General features: G+C 37.1%; 1 protein-coding gene across 3 annotated transcripts in view; it reads right to left on the bottom strand.

Moving 5' to 3' along the window:
* MGAT4A (alpha-1,3-mannosyl-glycoprotein 4-beta-N-acetylglucosaminyltransferase A) overlaps nucleotides 1-17,642 on the bottom strand; it is a 116,483-nt gene that overhangs the window by 21,797 nt on the left and 77,044 nt on the right. For all 3 annotated transcript variants that reach the window (XM_017524061.2, XM_037736929.1, XM_037736930.1), the window contains exons 6-10: nucleotides 15,816-15,862; nucleotides 13,939-14,052; nucleotides 13,011-13,086; nucleotides 2,996-3,110; nucleotides 1,616-1,746 (exon numbers count right to left, since the gene is read on the bottom strand). In XM_017524061.2, the coding sequence (XP_017379550.1) occupies nucleotides 1,616-1,746; nucleotides 2,996-3,110; nucleotides 13,011-13,086; nucleotides 13,939-14,052; nucleotides 15,816-15,862 (483 nt within the window). The remainder of the gene's footprint in view (nucleotides 1-1,615; nucleotides 1,747-2,995; nucleotides 3,111-13,010; nucleotides 13,087-13,938; nucleotides 14,053-15,815; nucleotides 15,863-17,642) is intronic.

Raw genomic sequence — 17,642 nt, 5'->3', positions numbered from 1 at the left:
AAGTGTATTGTAAGAGGTTAAAGATGACATTAACTTTTTTGTGTCCTACAATAAAAATTTCCATAAGTCACAGTGAAAATACATGTAAGGACTGAGATCTTAAAAAAATGATTTGTTTAAAACGATTTATACGTTCAACTAATTGCTGGAAAACAGACACTCTGCAGTTTTGCTATATTCCATGATTTCCTCTAAGAATGTGTTGTTGTTGTTAATTTTTGTCTTTTTAAAACAGAATGCAATGATAGCCTACAGACACCAGAAGGTAGTATCCTAAAAACTAGCTGGCAGGTATGATGATCCAACTATTCTAGGAGCTATATGGTCTTGAAGTCAAACTAATGCTTATTGATTACAATGAATGGTAAGTCAACTCTATAATGACATGTTCTTATAATAATACTTATCATTGGGCCGGGCGCGGTGGCTCAAGCCTGTAATCCCAGCACTGTGGGAGGCCGAGGCGGGTGGATCACGAGGTCAAGAGATCGAGACCATCCTGGTCAACATGGTGAAACCCCGTCTCTACTAAAGCTACAAAAAATTAGCTGGGCATGGTGGCGCGTGCCTGTAATCCCAGCTACTCAGGAGGCTGAGGCAGGAGAATTGCCTGAACCCAGGAGGCGGAGGTTGCGGTGAGCCGAGATCGCGCCATTGCACTCCAGCCTGGGTAACAAGAGCGAAACTCCGTCTCAAAAAAATAATAATAATAATAATAATACTTATCATTACACATCAAAATGGACATTCATAAGACTTGGTACTTTTATATTTTGTTTGTGCTTATACCAAATAAATTAAAAGCTGTATTTTTTTTTTCAGAGACACTATTCAAATCAGACTAGGAAAACATAACTAATTACTCATTTTTTTATAATTTTTTTTTTAATTTGTAGAGATGGGTCTTGATATGCTGCCCAGGCTGGTCCTGAACTCCTTGGCTCAAATGATCCTCCAGTCTTAGCCTCCCAAGGTGCTGGGATTACAGGTACGAGCTGCTGCACCTGGCCTAATTACTCTTTATAATAAGATCTCTATGGCAATAACTTGCTATCTGAATGATCAAAGCAAAAATTACTATTCACTTACTTGACTGCAACAATCATCCCAAAGATAAGCATATTATTATGAACACTGGCTTTTTCTGAGTAACACACTGAAAGGTACATTAACGTGTCATTGTTCTGGTGTAAAATATTACTTCTATTTTATTCCTCATTTCCAGATGTGTTAAGAGTCTAATATTGTCCCCAGTATATATGGAAAAAAGAGAGCGAACAGGAAATATGAAGAAAACAAACTGAAATGACATTCCATGCAAGAACAGATATGATCAACATCTATAGCCAATAGTTAGTGAACCACCAGGGCCTACAGACACTAGAAACATTTATTAGCAACTTAAAGAATGTCTATCATCTTGCAACAGCTTCCTGCTTTACAGGATTTTCCACTGCTATCTAAAAGTCCTTCTAATACAGGAACTTTTTATCAGCTCCAGAAAGAAGTTTTATATCACCTATCTATTTAACTATTTATTTGCAAAATCTCTAAAAGTCATTTTCACAAAATACAGAAAAGAAACTCCCTCCACTCTGGTGATGAATTAACTTACTGCATCTTTTTCAGGGTTGCAGACTTTCACCCAAAGAATATGGTCCAAGAGCCAATCAATGGGTTTCTCCTTGTAAAACATGAATATAAATTCTACAATCAGTGTAAGATCCGGCGCTTGAAACATTTTACCTGAAAAGATATTCCCAGTTAATAGCTGCAGTAAAGAAACCAAACACCAAAATGGCTTACATTTGTGAAATCTTGTCCACTACATACACTGAAGCTTGTGCTTTCAACTATAAGTCATCAAAAACAATTTATCCACTTGTATAATCAAAATTAAAGCTGCTTCAGCTAAACTTTCTCTTGAGCTGTCACCTGGGTGCAAACAGATGTAGTGAACTCCTGATATTATTATAATAATCTATCATATACCTACTGACCCAAAGCATTCAAAAAGAAAGTCAGAGATTTTCCTTTCTTATCTTACTAAGATTCTTCCCATTAAAAAAAGGAACACTGAGAGGTTTAGGTAAAAAATTTTCATCTAAATCAATAAATGCAAAAAACAAGGACTCCTAATTTTCTCTTCACCAAAGAATTCACAAATAAAGATAGTTTTTGACTCTTAGGTTTTGAGTTAAATGATCAAGAAGGTAAAAGATCCAGCCTCTAAAGCTTAAAGTTTTAAAAAGTACCATAGGAGATGAAATGCTATCCTCCTCTGAGTATTATTTGAGCCTTGTAAATTTTCTTCAGTTCTTCAACTTTAAACATATTATTTTTCTCTTGCTTCAGCCTCCTGGGTAGCTGGGATTACAGACACCTGCCACCACACCAAGCTAACTTTTATATTTTTAGTGGAGACAGGGTTTCACCATGTTGGCCAGGCTGGTCTTGAACTCCGGACCTGAAGTGATCTGCCCGCCTAGGCCTCCCACTACACCTGGCCAACTTTAAACATATTCTTTATAGCTGGCTAAATTTGAAACATTAACCAAAAAACATTTAGAAACGAGTGCCCCAACTAGTTAAGAAAAAAAAAGAATGAAAATTAATTACCAAATGCATTGCATGAAAATACTAGGAATTTATATGAAAAAAACCTTTGTGGCACTCTTTTTAAAAGAACCCCAATCTTATGCTAACAAAGGGGCTGGAAATGTCAGAGAAGAAAAAATCAAACGTGCTCACCAGGACCATGGTTGGCACTGTGAAGAACTCTAGAGTACATACAACCATCTTAGAACCATCTCCAAATTCTACCTTGGGTTGACTTTCATCAGGTCATACAAAGAGGCTTACCTAAGTTAAGTTTTCTCAAAAACAATCCATTTCCACAGGAAAAAAATAACTTTAGGACAAATAAGTACTTTGTTTTAGATTCTGAGAGTCACAGTTATTTCTGAAAAGTAGCTAAGTGTGACACTTTTCTTACCGATGAAGCCCAGCTGGGAAAACTCTAGAATCATCCATTCCTCGGAAGAAAGTTGAAGTGCAAAGTTTTTTATGGTATTAAAATAATTCTGCTTGACAATAATATCATCTTCAAGCTAGAGAAAATTGAACGATCATATTAATACATCAAAACGAGAAGGAAAGGTATTGATAGAAGGACATTATTACGGAAAAATGGATAAAAGCACACTTTTATCATGAAAATCGAGAAAACAATGGTAAGAAAAATAAAAATATAAAACTAGATATTACTAAAAGAAAGTGAAGAAAATAAAATGGAAGACATACACTGTAAGTCAACTAAACCACTCATTTACTATGAAAAACAACAACGAGGAAAACGAGAATATCATTTTCAAGTAAACAGCAGGAAAGATGTTGACATGAGAGTGGATGGGGCAGAAAGAGAACAAGATAAAGGTCTTATCACAGCAGGAGTTATGGGGAGGGAGGGGGAAAAAGAGAGGAGGATATCAGGATACAGTCTATGGGAGAGAAAGCACAGAAAAAGTTTAAACTGTATTTAGTAGTCTTATTGCTAGTAGTGATAATGGTATTGATATTTTGAAGCTATTTTAGGTATATTATAGAATAAAATTATATTATTGGGACATTAAAAACCAAGGCCTTTGATATAAAAGAAAATAAATACATGTAGAAATTCAAAAAGCTAAGTAAAAACCATATAATTTTATTATAACCCTAAAATCTTACATCTTAATCCAGTTTGAATTGGAAATATCTATACAAACTTGTGATTTTTTTCCTCTGTAAAATAAAATATGCTTTTTTTTGCAGAAAGTCCTAGAAGCAAAAACAACACAATAACAATGAGCATCTTTAAGCGCCCAGATCGTGTTCCTACATACCACACACCTTGAAGAGGAACAGAGCTCCTCAGAGAAATGATCAATTCTAGATCTGGGATAGGAAATGTGCAAGATGTGCTAATCGTCAAAGAATCAGTCAAGATTACTGAGGCTAGGCACTGTGCCTAGGCACAGTGGCTCACACCTGTAATCCCAGCACTTCGGGGGGCCAAAGCAGGTGCATGGCTTGAGTTGCCCAGGAGTTCAAGATGAGCCTAGGCAACATAGCAAGACCTCATCTCTACAAAAAATAAAAAAGCTAGCTGGGCATGTTTGTGGGTACCTGCAGTCCTAGCTACTCAGAAGGCTGAGGCAGGAGGATCACTTGAGCCCAAAAAAAGATTGCTGGACTTACGTAGGAAGGATATAAAAGCCAATTTGAAGGGGTTCCCACTGGATTATGATGTACCAATGAAAGCATCAATAACAATAATGATTGCAATGGATTGAGGCAAATCAAATTTTTTTTTTTTTGAGACAGAGTCTCACTCTGTTGCCAGGCGCCAGGCTGGAGTGCAGTGGCACGATCTCAGCTCACTGCAATCTCTGCCTCCTGGGTTCAAGCAATTCTCCTGCCTCAGTCTCCCAAGTAGCTGGGACTATAGGCATGCACCACCACACCCAGCTAATTGTATTTTTTTTTTTTTTTTTTTTTTTGAGACGAAGTTTCGCTCTTGTTCCGCAGGCTGGAGTGCAATGGCGCGATCTCGGCTCACAGCAACCTCCGCCTCCTGGGTCCAGGCAATTCTCCTGCCTCAGCCTCCTGAGTAGCTGGGATTACAGGCATGCGCCACCATGCCCTGCTAATTTTTGTATTTTTAGTAGAGACGGGGTTTCACCATGTTGGCCAGGATGGTCTCGATCTCTTGACCTCGTGATCCGCCCACCTCGGCCTCCCAAAGTGCTGGGATTACAGGTGTGAGCCACCGCGCCCAACCAAATCAAATGTATTTTAAATATCCATGAGTTCATAATGATACATTGTTTTTAAGGTTCAGGGGGTACATGCGCAGGTCTGTTACATGGATATACTGCATAATGCTGGGGTTTGGGCTTCTACTAAACCCATCACCCAAATAGTGAACATAGTACACCCAACAAGTAACAATAATACTTTTAAAACAGCCACCACTGTAGATTGCTAAGGCACCAACTCTAAAAATTGCTAAGAGAGTGAAATCAAGCATTTACTCTACCTTTTCTTTAAGAACCATTTTTCAAGGTAATCTAATAGTTAAGGAAGAAAAATTCTTTATAGAAGAACTCAACATAGCATTTAGAACTAAGCTAAGAGCATTAGCAATTACAGAATTAGGAAAGCACCACTTGGAAACTGCTAATGAAATAACTGACCTAGGGAAAAATAATCAATGGATGCTGAAACCTTAAGTGGAACAGCTGCTGGGGAGCTAAATTTATAATGCAGCAATGAGGCAGGCAATACAGAACCCACCAATTACTCTCAGCATGGCTGGAGGTGGGACCATCTGATGTAACGTGGTTTGTGGCTTTTTTTTTCCTTTTTTTTTTTGAGATGGAGTCTCCCTTTGTCACCCAAGCTGAAATGCAGTGGCACAATCTTGGCTCACTGCAACCTCTGCCCCCTGGGTTCAAGCAATTCTCCTGCCTTACCCTCCCCAAGTAGCTGGGACTACAAGCACATGGCATCACACCCAGTTAATTTTTTTGGTACTTTTAGTAGAGATGAGGTTTCACCGTATTGGCCAGGCTGGTCTTGAACTCTTGACCTCAGGTGATCCACCTACCTCGGCCTCCCAAAGTGCTAGAATTACAGGCATGAGCCACCGCGCCAGGCCCATAACACACCTTCTTATGTGCTACAGTAAGAATTACTCAGTACCACCTGTGAAGTGCCTGCATCATCTATCAGTCTTCCAGAAGGCACCGTGTTCAACTCAGAGTTGTTTGCGATAAAGCACTTTATGAAACTGTATGATGCTGTTGGTGGAAACTCCATTCAAAGCAACAGCATCTCCCTTTCCTCTGAGGTGTATGTCTGTGACAATTACAAAGTAACCCCTGGCTCTACTGCCTTTTGGAAAGCATTATTTAAGAGTTGTGGGTGTGATACATTCCCAAAACATGCAACTGTGGAGTCACATCCCGAGGGCATAATTATCAAGTCTGGAATAAATGTCTTTGCTGCATCACCTCTCATCCTAGTCTTCACCAAAATGTCCCATGTAAAATCTATCCTGTATGAACATTTAAAACTAGCATTAACTGAGAACTTTTTAGGCTCATATGTTTTTCCCACTGATACTTGTAGATGACAATGAACTCACTGAGAGAATTCCACATAATGAGCACGTGAAGACTTGAATATAAAAAATTTTACTCTTTCCTGAGGCATAATTTTTGGGCAAATGTGATATTTTAAGACTGTTCAGGCCAGGCACGGAGGCTCACGCCTATAATCCCAGCACTGTGCGAGGCTGAGGTGTGCGGATCACTTAAGGTCAGAAGTTCCAGACCAGACTGGCCAACATGGTGAAACCCTGTCTCCACTAAAAATATAAAAAGTCAGCCAGGCATGGTGGCAGGCACCTGTAATCTCAGCTACTTGGGAGGCTAAGGCAGGAGAATCACTTGAACCCAGGAGGCAGAGGTTGCAGTGAGCAAAGATCACACCATTGCAGTCCAGACTGGGCAAGAGGGACACGATTTCTCAAACAATAATAATAATTATGTTCCAAGCCTGAGCAACAAAGTAAGACCCTGTTTTTACAAAAAGTAAAAAAGAGAAAATTAGCCAGGCATGGTGGTGCATGCCTGTGGTCCCAGGCACACAGGAGACTGAGGTGGGAGGATCACTTGACCCAGGTCAAGGATGCAGCAAGCAGTGGAAGTATGTTTGCAACTGCACTCAGCCTGGGCAACAGAGGAAGACCCTGTCTCAAAAAAAAAAAAAAAAAAAAAAAGTGTTCACTGATGCCAGTGGCTCAAACCTGTAATCACAGCTCTTTGGGAGGCAGAGGCAGCAGGATCATTCGAGGCCAGGAATTCAAGACCAGCCTGGGCAACACAGTGATACCCCCATCTCTACCAAAACAGAAATACAAAAATTAGCCAGGTGTGGTGTGTGTGCTTGTAATCCTAGCTTCCTGGGAGTCTAAAACAGGAGGATCACTTGAGCCCAAGTGTTTAAGGCTGCCATAAGCTATGACTGTGCCACTGCACTTCAGCCTGTGTGACAGTGAGACTGTCTCTGAAAAACAAAACAAAACAATGTTCATTGAATTTGTCTTTGAAAAAGCTCAACAATTAGAAACAATCTAAATGACCAACAGGAAGGCTGACTATGATATCTAAATAACAGTACTTCGAGAAGGGATTAAAAATCACACCTATCTATATTTATTGGCATATAAAGGTACATATCAACAATATGTTAAGTGACAGCAAAAAAAAGGTATCAGGCAGTGCATATAGCATGATCCTCTACTGTAAAAGAGGGTTGTGTTAGAGTGACATCACAAAGACAGAAAAGGAAACCCAGAAACACAAGGCACATTCCCCACACGACACACAGATTTAAAATCTGAGCATTCAACAGCCAGAGACCCACTCTTCGGCACAGTACAGCATGAGGAAACACTCAATTCCCATCTTCTGCCTGAGAAAAAAGAAGTTGGTGTACACCCTGTGTTCTTTACTTTTTTAAGTGTAGCCAGAGGGACTGATTTCTGTCTCATCTAAATCAAAGCAGTGACAGGAACAGGGAACCAGGTTGGGGGCTAAGAACAAAGGCGATCAATTGGCACCAGAGGCTGCAGTACCAACAGAGAGAAACTAGGTGGAGCTCCAGCACTGTGGCTTACTGCAATACCGACAAGGTCACAGGGCTGCAAAGTTCCTGAGTAGAAACCAGGGACCTTCAATTAGATTACACCCACAAGCCCACAGAAGACATGCTCAGAAAAGGCTCAAAAGGGCTCCAGGGTCTCTAACTAGGCTAACTGAATGAAATTTTCCCACTACGAAACCAGACTGCAAAGACTGGGAGAGGTGGCTGATTTTTCAAATGCCGAGATCCCAAAACAAAACAAAAAAAAGATATACAAATAAACGAAAATATGGCATATCCAAAGGAACAAATTAAAACTCCAGCAACCAACCCCAAAGAAATGAAGACATATGAATTGCCCAGTAATTCAAAATAATTGTCATTAAGATTGCTCAGTAAATTAAAAGAGAGCAGAGATAGACAACTAAATGAAATCAGGAATATGATACATGAACAAAATGAGAATATCAACAGAGATAGAAACTATAAAAAGTCAAAGAGAAATTCTAAAACTGAAGAATATAAAACCTGAATTGAAAATTTCACTAGAAGGACTAAACAGCAGACCTGAGCAGGCAGAGGAAAGAATCGGTGAACTTAAAGATAGGACTTTTGAAATTACTGAGGTACAGGAGCAAAAAGAAAAAAGAATGAAAGAAAAATAATGATATTCTAAAGGACTTATGGGCAGCAAAAAGTGAAACATACACATTATGAGAGTTCTATAAGGAGAAAAGAACCTATTTGAACTTCCCAAATATGAGAAGATAAATGGTAAGTTCAAACAAGTATTATAATAAAGCTGTTAAAAGTCACAAAGAATACTGAAAGCAGTAGAGGAAAGTGACCCATTATATACAAGATAGCGTCTATTAGATTATCAGCAGATTTCCTAGCAGAAACCTTGTAGGCTAGAAGACAGTGGAATAATGTGTTAAAACATACAAAACAAAAACCGGCCAACCAAGAATACTATACCTGGCAAAACTGTATTCAAAAGTAAAAAAGTCTAGGTGCAGTGGCTCACACCTGTAACCCCAGCACTTTGGGAGGCCAAGGCAGGTGGATCACCTGAGGTCAGGAGTTTGAGACCAGCCTGAACAACATGGTAAAACCCATCTCTACTAAAAATACAAAAATTAGCTTGCATCATGGCGGATGCCTGTAATCCCAGCTACTCAGGAGGCTGAGGCAGGAGAATTGCTTGAATCCAGGAGGTGGAGGTTGCAGCAAGCCAAGACTGTGCCATTGCACTCCAGCCTGGCAACATAGCAAAACTCCATCTCGGGGGAAAAAAAAAAAAAAAAAAGGAAGAAGAAATTAAGACTTTCCCAGATAAACAAAAGCTGAGTGAGTTCATCACTGTGAGTGAGTTCCTTCCTGCTGAAGGAAATTTTTCAAGTTGAAGTGAAAGGTGAATAAGCAGCAATAAGGCACCATATAAATACACATAACTCCCTGGTAAAGGTAAATATCCAGATAAATATAGACTCCTGTAGTAAAGTAATGCAGGTGCATGAATCTCTTTAAAATCTGGTACTCCTTTTAAATCTTTTAATCACATAAAATCACTTCTTAAAGACTAAAGGCATAAACAGTAACTATAAATCTAAATTAATGTATATGCAATATAAAAAGAGGTCACTGGTGTCATTGATAAAGTGCAGGGGAGGCAGAGATGTAAAGGAGTAGAGATTTTATGTCATTGAAGTAATCAGCTTTAAATAGATTGTTATAACTTTAAGATATGTAATTGTAAACATAACTATAAAATGAATATCTATTGAATATACACAAAAGGAAATGGAAAGGAAATCAAAGTACGTCACTATTTTAAAAAATCAACAAAACACAAAAGAAAGCAGCAAGAGAGGAAAAGACAGACAAAAAAATCTAAGACATACAAGAATAATCAAGTAAATGGCAATAGTAAGTCCTTCTGTATCAGTAATCACTAAAAATGTAAATGGGTCAAACATCTCAATTAAAAGACAGTTAGGCCAAATGAAATTTTTTAAATGAGATCCATTAATACACTATTTACAAAAAATTTACTTTACATCAAAAGACATACATAGGTTAAAAGTGAAAGAATGAAAAAAAGATAATTCATGCAATCCAGAACCGAAAGAAAACAAGGGTGACCATACGTAGACAAAATAAAACTTTAAAACAAAAACTGACACAAGAGACAAAGAAGGACATTATATAATAATAAAAGGGTCAAATCTCTGAAAAGACGTAACAATTCTAAATAAAGATGCACCTAATAATAGAGCTCTCAGATATACGAAGTCAACACTGACAAAACTGAAAGAAGAAACAAACACTACCTCAGTAATAGTAGAAGACTTCAATATTCCACTTTGAGTTATGGATAGAACGATCAAACAGAAGATCAATAAGGAAACAATGGACTTTACACTATAATAAAGTGGACCCAACAGACATAAAGAACACTGATCCCAACAGCAGCAGAATACACATTCTTCTCAAGAGCACATGGAACATTCTCCAAGACAGACCACAGGTTAGGCCCCATAAGGTCTCAACAATTTTTTTTTAAGACAGGTTCTCACTCTGTCGCCCAAGTGGCACAATGTTCACTGCAGCCTCGATCTCCTTGGCTCAATCAATCCTTCCACCTCAGACTCCTGAGTAGATGGGACTATAGGGATGCACCACAATGCCCAGCTAGTTTTTTCTGTATTTTTAGTAAAGACAGGATTTCATCATGTTGCTGAGATGGGTCTTGAACACCTGAAGTCAAGTGATCTGCCCACCTAAGCCTCCCAAAGTGCTGGGATTACAGGCGTGAGCCAGTGCCACCCACCAATGAATTTAAGAAGACTATCTTCTCTAACCACAACAAAATGAAACTAGAAGTCAATATCAGAAAAAAAAACAAACAACAACAACAAAAAAAAAACCAGGAAAATACACAAATGTGTGGCAATCAAATAACTCACCACTATACAACCAATGGTTGAAAGAAGAAATCACAAGGAAATTCAGAAAAAAAATCCAGAAACAAAAGAAAACAGAAAAACATATACAAAAACTTATGATACGTAGCAAAAAGCCATGCAAAGAGGGAATTTTATACCAGTAAACATTTACATTAAAAAAAAAAGAGAAGAAAATTATCAAATCAGCAACCTAACTTTATACCTCAAGGAAACTGAAAAAAGAAAACAAACTAAACCCAAAATTAGCAGAAAGAAGAACAAAATAAAGATTGGATCAAATAAATAAATAGAAAAAAAACAGCAGAAAAAAAAAATCAAAGCCTAGAGTTGGTTTTTGAAAAGATCAATAAAATTAACAAACCCTTAGCTAGATTAGCTAAGAAAAAAGGAAGAAGATTCAAATAACTAAAATTAGAAATGAAAGAGGGAACACAATTTCTGATAACACAGAAACAGAAGAATTACAAGAGACTACTAGGAACAAATTACGTTTCAACAAATTGGATAATCTAGACGAAATGGATAAACCCCTAAAAACATACAACTTTCCAAGGGTGAATGGACAAATAAAAAATTTGAACACACTTATAAGAAGTAAGGGGATTAAAGCAGTAATCAAAAATCTCTCAGCAAAGAAAAGCTCAGGACCAGAGAACTTCACTGGAAAAAATTCTGCTAAACACTTGAAGAAGAATTAACATCAATCCTCCTCAAACAGTTCTCTTTCAAAGAACTAAAACAGAGGGAATACTTTAGCAACACATTCTATGAGGCCAGCATTCCTCTGATACCAAAGCCAGACAGAGATACAAGAAAACTACAGACCAATATTCCATGCAAAAATCCTCAACAGAACATCAGCAAATGGAATTAAACTGTGCATTAAAAGAATTATATACACCATAACCAAGTGGGATTTATAACTGCAATACAGGGATTGTGCAACATACAAACCAATCAGTGTAATACATACTACGTTAACAAAATGGAAGGAAAAAACACATGATCATCTCAACTGATATGGAAAAGCATTTGACAAATTTCAAGACACTTTCATGATTTTAAAAAATGTGACAAACTAGAAATAGAAAAAAACTTCCTCAACAAAATAAAGGTAATATATGAAAAGCCCATTGGTAGTATCACATTTGACAGCAAACACTGAAAGCTTTCCCTCTAAGATTAGGGGAAAGGCAAGGAGTCTCACTTTCACCACTACTAGTCAACATAGTGCTGAAAATGCTAACTAGAGCAATTAAGAAAAAAACTAAAAGCCACCCAAACTGGAAAAGAAGTAAAATTAACATTATTTGCAGATAAAATGATCTTATATGTAGAAAAACCTAAAGAATCTACCAAAAACAACTAATAAACAATTTTAGCAAAGTTTCAGGATCCAAAATCAACACACAAAAAAGCTACATTTTTGTATACTAACAATGACCAATCCCCCCCCAAAAAAATCAATACAACAATCTCATTTACTATACTATCAAAAAAGATAAAATACTTAGGAATAAACCTAACTGAGGAGGTAAAAGATTTTTCTACAAAACATTTCTAAAAGAAATCAGAGAAGATACAAATAAATGGAAAGACATCTATCTTGTATTCATGTATTGGAAGACTTAATAATATTAAAATGTCCACACTACCTAAAGTGATCTATAGATTCAATACAATCCCTACCCAAAATCCCCAAAGCATTTTTTTACAGAAATAGAAAAAAATACTCCTAAAATTTACACGGAGTCTCAAGTGAACCTAAACAGTCAAAATAGTCTTGAAAAAAAGTTGGAGGCTTCATACTTCCTGATTTTAAAACACATGACATGTCGGACACAGCAGCTCATGTCTATAATCCAACGACATATTGTGTTCTTGGTAAAAATTGGACTGTTGGGGGGCTAAAAACTGGACTGTTACAATTAAATGTCAAAATAGTGGTAACGGTATTGTGGCCTACAAAAAATTATTTCACTCTAAGACCACTAAAAAAAAATGGTAAGAAAATTCCTCTTTAAAATCTGCCAAATGATGAAATCTTAGTTCTTTTGACAGTGGAGAGAGGAAAGAGGGGAGAGAAGATGGAGGAATGGGAGAAAAAGAGGACAAATAGTGAGCTGCAGGCCCCCTGCTAAGTGGAGGGTGGGTGTTGCTGCTCAACAGAGAAACGTCACAGCCCACATGCTCGGTTACCATGGAGACCCCTCTGCTCTGAGACAGTTATGATCTGACAGATCTCAGAGGGTTTTCACTTTCAAAACTTCCTGTTTTAATGAGAACATATCCTTGATAACACTTTTTCTTTATAAGTGTGAAAAACATTAAAGGAAAAACCATACTTACCTGAATGTAATATATGCCCTTTTCTTGAGCATACATCATTAGAAAACAGTAATCTAGGTTTTGCTTTGTTCTCCATCTGAAATAAACATTTTCAAAAAGTACGTTAGGAATCAGACTCAAATTTAGTAAAATAAGATTAAATGTACTCAAGTGTCTATATAACATGTCATCTGTGTATGTATGTACACACACACAGACACACACACACACAGATACTCACTTGGAAAAGAGAGTAAAGAAAATTCACTTTCCTCTAATGAAACCTTTATCAAAATGTATTCCCAAGAACACTAATCCTCAAGCTGTCCTCAGGAAAAAAGAAGTCTAATGTCAAGTAAGTTTGTATACATATTCCCCTTCTAGAAACATACTAGTTCACAGGAGGCACTAAAATACCCAGCAATAAAGACATTTCTTGGAAAAATATTTCTTAATCCATTATTTTCCAAACTTCCTTGAACACACACCCTTTTTTCAGTAATATCTTAATGTCTCATCAAACGAGTGCTTCAAAAGCTATACTTTTAGGATCCCTGCTCTGGTGCCTAGGACTGTTTTACATGCAGATAAAAGTTCATAAGTATGTACTGAATGCTTTAAAAAAAAACTTCATATTTAAATTTACAGTATTAAATCCTGTCAGTGAATTCCCGGTAGCCTACAGAAACACCCCATGAAAGTTAAATAAGAGAAGCGGATCCAAAAGCTAGTTTAAGAAAACACAGTTAAAAGTTGATACTAAGTTTTTACATATTCTAAGAAAACCCTACCTTATCTCACAAACTGTCCTGGACGTAATGAGACTTACCTAGAATATTTTACCAAATTCAACTCTAAAATGTTTTCAGCTTCGATAAATAAAAACTACATGTTTTAGGTATTTAAATAAGCTCACAAGTGTGGAGGATTTGAAACAGCACATGCTCACCTTACTCTTTCTTTAGAGTCTCCAAATGTCTCCTTTAGGTTTGTCAAGTCAGGATAATAGCTTTCAGGGGGTGATATGACTTCCACCAAGCCAGAACTGATTTCTTTAGAAAATCTATTATGAGAAAGATTAGCTGAGTTATTTAAGTTCTGTGGAATTTTATTTATCTTAACGCTCAATGTACTGTGTTTAACATAAAACACATCAGTAATCATTTGTAGCAACATATAATGTTACGGCCACAGGATGTTAAATGGAGCAGCTCACCACTGATTTCATTTACCAGAAAATACAGGTTTCTCCAACGGCAAAAGTTTTTTTTTTTTTTTAAGTACTGCTTTAAAAACTATAAAATACTGCTATTATTAAAGTAGCAGAGAAATCCTAAGCCAACTGCAGGCATTGATGTTCCTAAAATGCATCTGAATTAAAAAAAAAAAAAATCAAGGTCTCACAGAAAACAGAAAATTGAAGAAAAACAAGTAAGTATGTATGTATCTTTAAATACATATATTTATGCAAAACCAAAGTTCTTACAACCTCAGGAAGCTCTGCCCGTAGGTTACAGACCACATGTCATTCTCAGCCAGTGTTTCTTAACTGCACGTGATTCTGTCCCTCTGGAGGACTTTAGCAATGTCTGAAGATGTTCTGGTTCCCACAGTGGTGGTCAGTACTACTGACACCTAGTGGGTAGACATTAGGGATCCTGCACCACATTCTACAATGCATTGGACAGTCCCCACAACACAAAATTATCTGGCCCAAAATTTCCCCAGCGCGAGGCTGAGAACCCTTTCTAACGTTTTTAATTAGTCTGTGCTGACTCAAATGTAATTTCTTTCCCTTTTGCATCCTCCCTTGATTCATTTTTGCAAATCTCCACAAAATGGTAGTGCAACTGCCTGCCTTTGCACAAATGTTCTTAGTGTTTAACTGTACTTTTTTTTCTGAGCTTGGTTTTCTATATGCAGAGGAAGCTGTAAATCAACAGAGTCCCTGCAGAAGCCCATAGGCCTGCCCATGGGGTCTGTGGAAAGGGGGGCCCATCGTTATTGCTCTGTTCCTTTACTTAAGAAGTCTACGCCAAATTGTGTTTCTATAAAGACTTTGAAGAAACTCAGCACTTCAGGAAATCAAACAAATAACAATTTAATCCTGAACTATGCGTAACTTTTTAAAATATTCGATTTTAACATTTGGATAGAAAAAGAGCCACATTATTTTCAATGCAGGGTTAGCAAATGATTGTTGCTTCTTTTTTGTCTTTTCAAGTAGAAGGTATGTCTTTTAGGGACAAAAAACAGATACAATTTAATGAAGAAACTCATAGAAATACTAATTTTATTACATTTTAAAACTGTTAAGGCAATATTATAAAAATAATAATACCTGAAACTTACTAAGCTTTCCCTCTGTTACCTGCCATGTGCCTTGCTCATAGTGAACTGCTACTCAATCCTTGCAGAACAGAAGAACAGATTAAGACATAGTTTAAAATTGAGGTCTGAAATTGCTATGTGAATATCTACCCTGAGAGCAGAAAATTTTGCCTGGTAAGAACAGTGTGAAAGATTTAATCCCATATGATTCTCTCTATATTCATTGTCTTCAAGGTTAAAGACTGTTATTTAATAGTGCTACATACATAAGACATTCAAGTCTTTTCTAAAATGAAATATACCAATTTATCCCATCACATAACTGGATATATTTGCACTACTTCATGACAATACAAAATACCAATCAGAGGTGATCTCATAAACAATGAACTCCACAGAGAAATGAACTATCAAGGAAGGGATTTTCTTTTAGCAAGAAACCAAGAGATAATAGTCACCAAAATATTTTTATGTTTATAATTAAGAAGAACTTACTCTTTCTCCAGGTTGGCTACAACCCCATGTACATAATCAATATCTGTCTGGGAAAGAAAAAAAAATGTATCTACATTCATGTTTTTATATTTTTATTTAACTGTCAATATTGAACTCAAAATTAAATGAATGATAAAAACATTCATTGAAAACATACATTAAATTTTTAGACAATTTATTAGATTTGCATTTATGTATTGTTCTATTGTACTACTATATGTCATTGAGCACTTATCAACAAAATAAGCAGATTTAAAGTTTTTATTATTTTTAATTATCTGTGTTGGATTCAGTAGGAAAACTGAGCACAAAAACGATATCTACTTCTATCAAAACATCCAAACTACAGTGAATAATATTAGTGACAGATGCTGAATGATATGAATAAAGATTTTTCTACTTGGAATCATAAAATCTAGGTTCAAGATTTACCTCTGTAGCTACTGAACTGTATACTCTAAAGTAAGTCATTTCTCTGAGTTTCAATTTCCTATTCTATTTTTAAAAAAGGGGTAAAATGCCTTAGAGATTATGAGATAAACCATAAAACTCTGTAATAAAAAGCAGCTGTATTATTACGCTATATTATTATTATTATTACACTGATACTGATAACTGAATCAAAAGCACTTTAATCTGTTAGAAATAAACATTTATCAGATCTGCGTATTTTTGAATTATGAACACGACAAATTTCTAATACTTCTCATTAATTTTACTTTATTTTCTTTACTCATTTAATGAATCACATATTTACATTTCACAAACATTTACTGAGTGCCTACTCTAGGCCAGGCTGGAACCACTGCAGTGAACAAGACAATTCTAAGCATGGCAGACATGTTATAAACAGACATTTTCAACCAAGTTCAGATCTAACCTAGCCTGGAGGGTAGAGGCCTAAGAGGAGGCTGCCTGCAAGAGGTGATGTTCCAGTAAGCCCCTGCTTCTTCCAGGGCCCTGGCTCCCGGGGGTCTAACAGAGATAAATACCATTAGCTCTTCTCTTCTAAGAGGTAAACTGAGTCTGTCTCTGATGCTATGTCAAAGACCATGGAATTGGGCCAAAGTGAGAATTCCAGCTTTGCCTCCTACCAGCTGGATAACTTTGGGAGAGCTGCTAAGCCTCTCTGGGCCTCAGTTCCACAGTAAAATAGAGACAACAGGAGAAACTGCTTTCTAGGATAGCTGTAGGGACTGATTAACAGGGTGGGTAACAGGTGATGGGCAAAAGCAAAAAATTATGAGCATTATTTCTCCACTGCATGTGTCCAGATACCACCTTCCTCTTAACTCCAGATCCTAACCCCTTCAAGACCCCAGGAAGCCCAAGGGACAACCAGGCCAAGGACATGGCAGGATGTGTTGCAGGGCCATGGCCACATTTTTGAGCCAGCCAAAGCCCTGCTGATATGCTTTGCCTGTGTTCCCAGCCAATCTCATCTTGAATTGTAGCTCCCATAATTCCCATGTGTTCTGGGAGGGACCCTGGGGAGATAACTGAGCCATGGGGGCAGTTCCACCATACTATTCGTGTGATAGCAACTAAGTCTCACAAGATCTGGTGGTGTTATAAGGGGTTTCCCCTTTCATTTGATTCTCATTTTCTCTCTTGTTTGCTGCAATATAAGACATGCCTTTCGTCTTCCGCCATGATTGTAAGGCCTTCCCAGCCATGTAGAACTGTGAGTCCATTAAACTCTTTTTCTTTATAAACTACCTAGTCTTGGGTATATCTTTATCAGCAGCATGAAAACAGACTAATACACCTACCTATCAATTTTAAATACAGTGATAAGATATTACAATGCTCAATTGTTAAAAGACT

Source organism: Cebus imitator, unplaced genomic scaffold, assembly GCF_001604975.1.
Source record: "Cebus imitator isolate Cc_AM_T3 unplaced genomic scaffold, Cebus_imitator-1.0 Scaffold31, whole genome shotgun sequence".
Taxonomy (NCBI): Eukaryota; Metazoa; Chordata; class Mammalia; order Primates; family Cebidae; genus Cebus; species Cebus imitator.
The sequence above is the reverse complement of the archived record's forward strand: the minus strand, read 5'-3'. Positions and strand labels throughout refer to the sequence as shown.